This window comes from Ricinus communis, chromosome 9 (genome assembly GCF_019578655.1).
Source record: "Ricinus communis isolate WT05 ecotype wild-type chromosome 9, ASM1957865v1, whole genome shotgun sequence".
Taxonomy (NCBI): domain Eukaryota; kingdom Viridiplantae; phylum Streptophyta; class Magnoliopsida; order Malpighiales; family Euphorbiaceae; genus Ricinus; species Ricinus communis.
Window position 1 is genome coordinate 6074764 of NC_063264.1, and position 9678 is coordinate 6084441.

The 9678-nt window shown below is 26.3% G+C and overlaps 1 protein-coding gene across 1 annotated transcript; it reads right to left on the reverse strand.

Annotated features, from left to right (window-relative positions):
* Positions 1–6205: 6205 nt before the first annotated feature.
* LOC8270104 (protein ECERIFERUM 26) lies at positions 6206–8582 on the reverse strand. Its single transcript, XM_048378850.1, is given in 3 exon segments — positions 6206–7253; positions 8127–8404; positions 8407–8582. Coding segments are annotated over 3 exon segments (1296 nt in total). The 5' UTR covers positions 8534–8582; the 3' UTR covers positions 6206–6362.
* Between the last annotated feature and the right edge of the window lie 1096 nt (positions 8583–9678).

Genomic DNA, 9678 nt, shown 5'->3' on the forward strand with positions numbered 1-9678 from the left:
ACATTTGCATTTGCAATAATTGAGGTCTTTTCTTTTTTCCTGAGTTCTATTATTTTAGATAATTAAGTAATTAATTATGCCGGATTTAAAAATACATATAATCAATTTTGAAAATATTTTATTTTATATTAAAAGTGGGAATAGTTCTTTTTGGAGAGTATGTAAAGATTAAATATCCAATAATTTTGTAAAATAATTTATTATCAAATAATTGTAGATACATATCAATGAGAATATAAAATTTATAAAGGCAATTATTACTATAGTTTGTATTATGGAAAAGAGACATTATAATATACACTTAACATCTTAACTAAGTTTATTCTTGTCTCTCACGTTTGTTATAAATTAAATTAATATATATATTTTAATAAAAATTTAATATTATATTTTTTTAAAAATAGTAGTAAACTAAGTATTTTCAATTATCTTTAGTTTTCTAAATTTTTATTAGTATAATAATATAAAAATTATTTTAAAAATATTTATTAATTAATTTTAGTATTTATATAAAATTAATATTATTAATATAATTGATATTACTATTCTTTTAGATTATAAATTTATTATATTTAAGATTTTGTTTATGTAATTAAGATTATTTTCTAATTAAAAATTTATTTTTTAGTTAATAAAATATTAAAATATAATTAATATGATATTTTTAAGATAGAATTAGTATATTTATCTAATTAGAAAACTACCGATGTTAAAATATAATTAATATGTTATTTTTATGATAAAATTGATATTTAATTAGAAAAATAATTTATTAATTAATAAATTAATAAAAAATTATAAAATTACAAATAAGATATATGTTCAAAATATATATACATGTCAAAATAAAAATTGTAAGTGTGAAAAATTATGTATATAACAGAGAAGTACATTAACAGAGGCTTTCCTAGTCGCGTCTGGACCAAAACTGGTGGGTTCATCAAACATTCTTTGATATGTTCGATATGTCAAAATAATTTTAAATCTAATAAATTAATATATATATATATATATATTATTAATTGATAAATAATATTTTTACATTTGAAAAATGAAGATTTATTTGTTATTCATTAATATTGATAAAATTTTATTATTTTATAATAAAGATATATGAAATAATTCACCAAAAATAGGAAGATAAATACGCGTAAAATTAAATATTTAATAAAATAATGACCAAGAATTGTGTATTACTGCAGTAATTATTGTGCCTAAAGCCCAAGTATTAACTGAGATGGATTGATAAAAAATTCAAACTTTAATACCTGGATATTGATTCCTAGTTCTAGCTGACTGTTAGATGGAAATAACAACAAAGGAAATTAAATTATTAAATACCGAAGTATTTAAATAATTTAATTCAAACAATAAAAATTTTCAAAAATTTATTAGATTTTAATTCATAAATTTTAAATTCATGAATTTTGAAATTCTTCGATCCAAATAATATTTAATTAATTTTAGTTTTAATTCCTCAAAAAATTATTATCCATTTTAATTTGGTAATTGCATCCTAAGAAATTGATTGTGCATTGGATATATACATATATAATTGTTTTAGGCTATGAAATATGCATGAAATGTACATGTGGATTAAAACAAATAATAAAATTAATTAGACTGAGTATGATAATGTTAATTATTTTAATTACTATATGCTAACAATAATAATGTTGTTGGAGTGAGAAACTAGACAATTTAAAATGGCTGGAGCTTATCAAAATTATAATGGTGAGTGGGTAACTCAGACTGTAAATAGGACTAATTTGGCTTAATAATTCTCTAAACTGTCACCACCACCAATTACATCATTTTTAAAATAAAATAAAATAAAATAAATGTTGTTTCAAGGACACAGACCAGCTCAAAGATATGTTGATTTCTTACAACTTTTGTGGATTAGACCTTCAACTAAGGGCTAAATATTAATTAAGCCCTTAAACTTGTAAGTAATAGATAATAAGTACCAAAATTAATTTCTTAGACCAATTAGCCCGCAAACTTTATAACTTAGCTATTAAATTCCAATTTATATACAACATATGGGGCTAATTGCCATCACTAGTCATTTTTTTTGGCTTTTTGTTAATATTATACTTGGAGTTGATGAATGTATTGGCCGTGAGCGAGGGTGTAGAAAGATATGAAAAAACAATTCGAGATAGAAAACAATATGAAGTAATTTATTATTTAATTTAATAATATAATAAAACTTCTTGATAGTCACACAGTTAAAACTAAATAAGATCTATGACTATAAAGAGGTTATAACTTATTGGTAAAATGATAGTAACTAGAGATAAGATATATTTAATATCTTACTATATTATCAAATAAAATTTATAAGACAAACCAATCAATAAAACAAAATATATCATAACATATATTTTTAAAAAATATATATAAAAATATTAATATATAAAAAATTATTTTTTTAAAACAAGATTTAAAAAATTTATAACTCATTTATTGTATTTCTATTTACAATTGGTCCGGATTGAGACCGAAATTTTTTATAACTATGGATTATTACTATAGAAATCCTTTATTGTATTTTCTTTTAATTAAACAGAAAAATCATATTTACATGTAATTTAACTAAATATTTTATAACTCTGTTATTTTTATGTTACAAGATTTTTAAATTTTTGTAATGATAATTACTATATTATACTTTTCTTTGACCTTCTTTTGGCTCTAACTTATAAATCTTCCTTATTTCCTCTAGAGGAAAGTGTAATATATGCATTAAACTTTAAAATTGAACTAATTGGTTAATTTCATCACTTATTCTCATATTTTTAGTGAGATTATGAAAGTGGGTACAAATAAAAATAAAGTTATAATGTTTCCTCAGGGTTATTTTCCTATTAAAAAAAAACAAATTATCATGTCTATTAATAGAGTGGTGTACTATAGCACTACGAGCCTTACAATATATAAATAGATATGCAATTATTGATACACACATCTCTTTTATGAATTATTTTATAATTTTTAAATCTTAATTCAATAATTTTTATTCTTATTTGTACTTAAAACTGTGGAGATTTATATAGAGGATGACTATTCTCTATATAAATCTCTGCAAAACCTAATTCAAAAAAAAAGGAAAAAAGGAGGGGAGTTTTCTCCTACCTGCTCTCTACACCTGCCACCATTATTCTTTCCATAATTCTCTATAGTTTTCCATAAACATATAGTTTTAGTTTTCATTACTCTTTTTAGGATTTAAGGAGCTTAAGTGGAGACTGATGACCAATCTTCTTCCTACTTGAAGAAATTCTTGATTTAGAGGGAGTTTTTACTTTTTTATGTCTTTCTATTTAATACCATGATCATTGGGTTAAATATGTTAGGCTAGTTTTCATAAGTATTTAGTTTAGTCTTTTTTACTTTTGTATGAACCTTGTTATTTATTTATTTAATGAATAATTTATTTATCTTCATATATTTATTAGTATCAGTTATTATTATTAGTTAACCATCATATTAATTTAGTAATAGTAATTGTTATAAAAATCTTTAGGTTAAAAGTATTAGAAACATCATCTTTACTTTAATCTATGTTGGTATAAGAAATCTAGGTTGCATCATTAGCTTGAGAAACTTAGGGAAAAAGGCACATCACTATCTCATTCATTAGATCTAAACTTAAAGTAAAACAATGAGATTACTAAGTAAATGGCTAGACTAAATATTATTTTTAGGATATAGTTTTAGATCATAAGCATTTGCATTTGCATTACATATTTATTTATTTTTTAGTTACTTTATTTTATAAATATTACCCTCTCAACATACTGATTTAAAGTGTTTAGATTTACTTTTATTGTTTTGTGTTGATAATTAGTCTTTATAATAAGTGGCCTCATAGTTCCTTGAGAGATCGACCTCGTGGTGAACTTACCCTTACTATAGGAATAGTTCATGCACTTATGAGTACTAAAAAAGACACATAAAAAATAAATTAAAATAGAAAGTTAATTGCTTATAATTTAATATATAAAATATTATTGGAGATACTTTTACGAGTATAAAAAGATGATTGATCTTGTTGCGTAGCCTACTGCCTAGACTAAAAAGAAAAGAAAAAATAATTTTAGAAAGATCTTTCATATAAATTTCAATTAAAATATAATTATAAAAATCTTAGAAGCTAAAACCTCACATTGTAACAATTTCTTTTCTTAGGAGGTTCAATTGAAATTTGAGTGACAATTGGTTAATTTATGATTGTAACTTTTTTAACAAACAATTATAAATAAGTTGAATCTATTTACCATGGATCTTAATCATTTGATAAATTGCTTTTTCTTTTAGTGAACAACAATAGCAGCAATCGTTTGGTAATTGAAATTTGAAAGTAAACAAAATTATTACATTCTCATGTCATAATATGATATATAAAAACTTGATGTGTCTAAATTAGTACTCGCAAATGCATAAACCGTTTTTATAGTAAGGGTAAGTTCACTACGAAGTCGATCTCCCAAGGAACTATGAGACTACTTTTTAAACACAAAATAATAAAAGTAAATCTAAACACTCTAAATCGGTATTTTTTAGAAAATAATATTTATAAAGTAAAGTAATTAAACAATAAATAAATATGTAATGCAAATGCAAATGTTTATGATTTAAGACTATATGCTAAAGACAATATTTAGTCTAGCCATTTACTTAGTAATCTCCTTGTTTTACTTTAAACCTAGATCTAATAAATGAGATGATGATGTGTCATTTTTTTTAGTAACTCAAATTAATGATGTAACTAAAGTTTCTTTTACCAACATAGATTGAAACAAAGTTGGCGTCTCTAATACATTCAACCTAAATAAGTTTATAACAATTACTATTGCTAAATTAATATGATGGTTAACTAACAATAATAACTGAAACTAATAAAAATATATAAAAAAAGAAATTATTCATTAAATAAATATATAACAATATTCATATAAAAAGCAAAAAAACTAAACTAAATACTTATGAAAACTAGCCTAACATATTTAATCAATTGATCATGGTATTAAATAGAAAGACATAAAATAATAAAGTAAAAGCTCAATCTAGATCCAGAATTTCTTCAAATATGAAGATGATTGGTCATCATTCTCCACTTCTTGAAAAACTCCTTAGATTTTAAAAAAAGTAATGAAAACTAAACTAAAGTGTTTATGGAAGAACTATAGAGAAAATAATGGTGGACAGATGTAGAGAGCAGATAGGAGAGAGCTCTCGCTCTTCTCCTCTTTCTAGAATTAGGTTTGCAGAAATATATATAGAGAAAAGTCATCATCTAAATAAGTCTCCCTAGAGATATATACCTAATATAAATCTATATAATAGATAAAACTTTATGTATCTTTATCTCCATCAAATACTATCACATAAATAACTCTTAATATAAATCTTAATAATTATATAAAATGACTAAGATGTCTTTTGCGCCTTGTAATATTTGGTCAGATCTTGCAAATAGCAGCCTATACATCTTAATCTTGAGTCTTAATATAAACATGTCAAATTAAACTTTTTTTTGAGTATTTAGCTCATTATTTTCCTCTCTTGAATAATATTACTTGAAAATAGACAATTAAGCTTAAGTGAGATAAAAATATATATTTTTACCATATTATATATAAAAATTATATTATTAAAACTCTAAAATATCATAAATAACTATAAATAATTTGGACCTATCAATATTTAAGAATAAAAATAATTTTGATGATCAGTGAGGCTAGCCTCTTAAATGACTCAGTTGCACGTACATGTGTGGTTGTATTAAAATTTCCCTTGAAGACAATTTCTACCTCTAATATTATATTTTCATTTAATACATTTTGTGGATGTTGACACCATTTTGGTTTTCATGGAAGAAGATAAAATTTTAAATAACTGATGCAGAGTGTTGATGGGGATTGAAAGTATAACATGGCTCTTGCAAACCATGAGGAAACAAAATTCATTTGACCTTTCTGGAATATTTTCTTTTTAATTTGGAATTGATTGATTAATTTGTTGTTCCAATTTTGTCAATTTTCAAGTTTGTTTTTGGAGCTAAAAATTGACAAATGTTTATGTTATCTTTGTTATATGACAGGTTAATTTATTGCTACCATAAACGTAAACATAAAATATATTTAAAAAAAAAAAAGAAGGTATCTTTAATGGGTGAGGAAGGGGATCCTATGAATTAAAAAAAGTAACACTAATTTGGTAAAAGATATCAATTTGATAAGTTCTGATTAAGTAAAAGAGAAGAGTAATTAACATATAAAGTTTAGAAATTTATTCCGAAACACTGGCATCTGATTTTGAAAAAGATAATTAATCGTATGATCACAGTGCTCTCATTCGAGCTCACTATCGAGTAGTAGACCCTTCTCCTTCAGCTCAGATTTAAGCTCAATCATTTCTTTTTCCGGCAAAATCACCGTCACAACTCTTCCTGTATCGCCACGCTTGCCGTCATCTTCCGGCCATGGGAGCACTATAACAGCACCTTCATCTCCAACACCTTGAATGCTGTAGTGGACGAATATCGGTTTATTTCCCTTCCATTCCAGTCCATATATGTTAGCTTCTTCAAGATTCAAGAATGTCAAATTTGCACCATAAACAATGTAGTCGAGAACTCCATTATCTTTCTCTACTATTTCTCCAATTTGTTTTTTCTTATCAGTGGCTCGATCGCCTAGCAGTATTGCCAGCTTTCTGAGATTTGAGTCTGCGACAGGAGAATCTGTCTCGATGGTGCTTATAATTTGGCCATTGCTCAAGATCCCACTTTCTGGGTAATCAGGATCTTTCTTGCAAACAGTCACTCTTCTGGGTTCATGCCCGTCTCTGACTTTGGCAATGCATTGCCACATTGTTGCACAGAGTGACTCGAACAGTGGGACTTCTTCGACTGAGCTTTGCCCCCAAATATTTGAGAGCAAGTGGGATATCTGTACGGCAGTTAAATACCCCGAGAATGTTTCCATTTTGCAGTTATTGGCCGTTACCCAAAGATCGCCGACCGGTTCGACCCGCTTCAGTGCAAGCACTGCCGCTCTTACGTTTTCGGACTTTTCAGGCCTTTCGGGTGATTTTTTCATGATCTGTAGAGGCCCATTGGACTTGAGACCAGAAAGAAATAGACCCCATGTGTTGATACATTCGGAAGCAGAAAATGGGTCTCCAAGAATATGGGCCCAGCTCAAGCCAACCGACATTCCTCCGCATTTGAAATCAGTGAACTGCAAAGAAGGAATTCGGAAGCAAAATAAATGTTCTAGGATGCCTAATATTTCCATTTCATAAATAAAAGAATAACACTTATTATAAATATTTAATAATTAATAATTAATATATATTTTATTATTTAAAATTAATTAATATATATCAGTTATCTATCTATTTGGTGTATAAATCGAGATAATATATCAAATTTAGATAATAACTTTTATAAAGTAATTAAATTATGAAAATTCTTGCTTAGCTTTTATATATATTTCTATCTATACATAAAATTGATAGATCATTTACAAATATTTATTAATTTTAAATAATTAAATTTATATCAATAATCAAATAGTAAAATATAAAATATTCATGCAAGTAACACTGTATATACTAAGCCTAACTATAATAATAAGAAACAAACTAGCATTTGCCAAAGTACTCGCCTGTACTGCACTGAGCTTATGTTTTGTCAAATCTATACACCAAGTTAAATAAATGAAAAGACTAAATGTCTGATCATCTAACATTCAAATATAAAATTATTCAATACTAAATGACCCAAAAAGAAAAGTTCTTGCAAAAACAAATTAAGTCCATCGTATTCAGTTCAGAAACTGGGAACAAATCCATTTAATGCTTTGTAGTGGCCCGTATCGTGAAGAAGCTCAGTACTACTTTCTTCAACATACAGCTATAGTTTTTGGGCAATCATAGGTATAGTAACTTACTGCATCACTTCTCTGAACTTTAAAAGAAGCTATCAGACACTGCATCATTCAGAATGTAAACTACTTTGATTTGTAAAATTAAAAGGAAGTCGACTGTTCCAACATGAGCCCTGAATTTCTGGTAATCTTAGTTTTTGTTAACATCACATGAGAGCTTACCTGAATGTAACACGAAGGAGAGAATGATATTTCAGGACCAATAGGCAGATGGTATACAAGCAGCTTGTTCAGGGAACAGTCTTTCATTTGTAGCCATTCATCCACTGTCTTGCTGCACTGTGCCTCAATCATCCTGACGCCGCAATCGTTGCACTTCACATATGGCCGCCCGGTGTCGGACCGCCGGAAGCGGCCACTAGTGACGTAGTAATCATTGCACCAGTGGAACAGGGATTCCTTGATTTGCATGACGGTTAGCCCTTGGGCGGCTTGGCTAGATAGTGAAGTTTCATGGCCAAGTCAATTCCATTAAGCTCGTGGACTACGTCGGTACCCGTGACCCGACTCGGCCCGACGGATGAGATTTTAATGTCGTAGACTAAATTTTGGACCGTGGAAGAAAGCATGGTGAAGAGAGAACGTTGATATGGGCGATGCCAACGAGTGAATGTTGTAATGTAGAGGAGCTAGGAGCTCGAATAATATATATATATATATATATTAATTTTAGATAAAAAGATATTTATCAATATCTAAATATAATAAATAAATAAGTTTTTATTTTAAAACGAATGTTAGTAAGTAAAGGAATAAGTCCGCTAGTATGCATTAAGGTAGAAAAGAGCGTGCAATGATAGGTGGAAGACAGTTGAGATATTTAATGGGGGAGATGGATGAAGTGGCAGAGACAGGTGGTTAATGTACGGAATGCAATCACTCCTGGCAGCTCCTGTGATTAATGTAGTATACAGCAAAGGCAACACTGTGGCAGTGGAATCATGCTGCTTTACTTTTATTATTTACTATATTAGATATTCAATTTCTTTTCTATTATTATTATTCTCTCAATGCATATATATGTGAAAAATATTACGGATGTAAGAATTTATATGTGTAATTTCTTTAGTTAAATATATCTTTATGTATTTAAATTTATATTGACTAATTAATTTAATTTTTTAATTTTTAATTTAATTTAATAGTATTTAAATTTTATTTAACATATTTAATTTAGTAATTTAATAAATATTTGAATTTCATTTTTTAATACCGTAGTATATTTAACTTTTAATCTAATTTAACATTCATTTTAATTTTATCTTTTATAATTATTAAACACTTTCATGTAATATAATTATGGATGTAATTTACATGCTAAAAATATTAAAATATTATAAAAAATTTAATAAAAATATATTCATTAAATTATATTAAAATTAGAGTACTAAATTGATCAAATGACTAAGATTTAAAAGTATAAACGAATTCAGTTTTTCTTTTTCTTTCTATTTTTAGTAAATTTATAAAAAAATATTACATGTCATTTCTCTTGTTAAGAAATCACATTTATTTTTATTTTCATATGTTTTTATTCCTTTATTAAAACAATAAATAGTTAATGTGTAAATTTTTGCTTTGAGTAACATTTTCGTTATTGAATTTTGTAAATCAAAAACTTTTATAGTCCTCAGAAAGTTAATGATAAGGGACCAAAAGTCTATTTTAATTTAAAAGTGAGGCACAAATTGTAATGTGAAATTTTTAAGCCTTT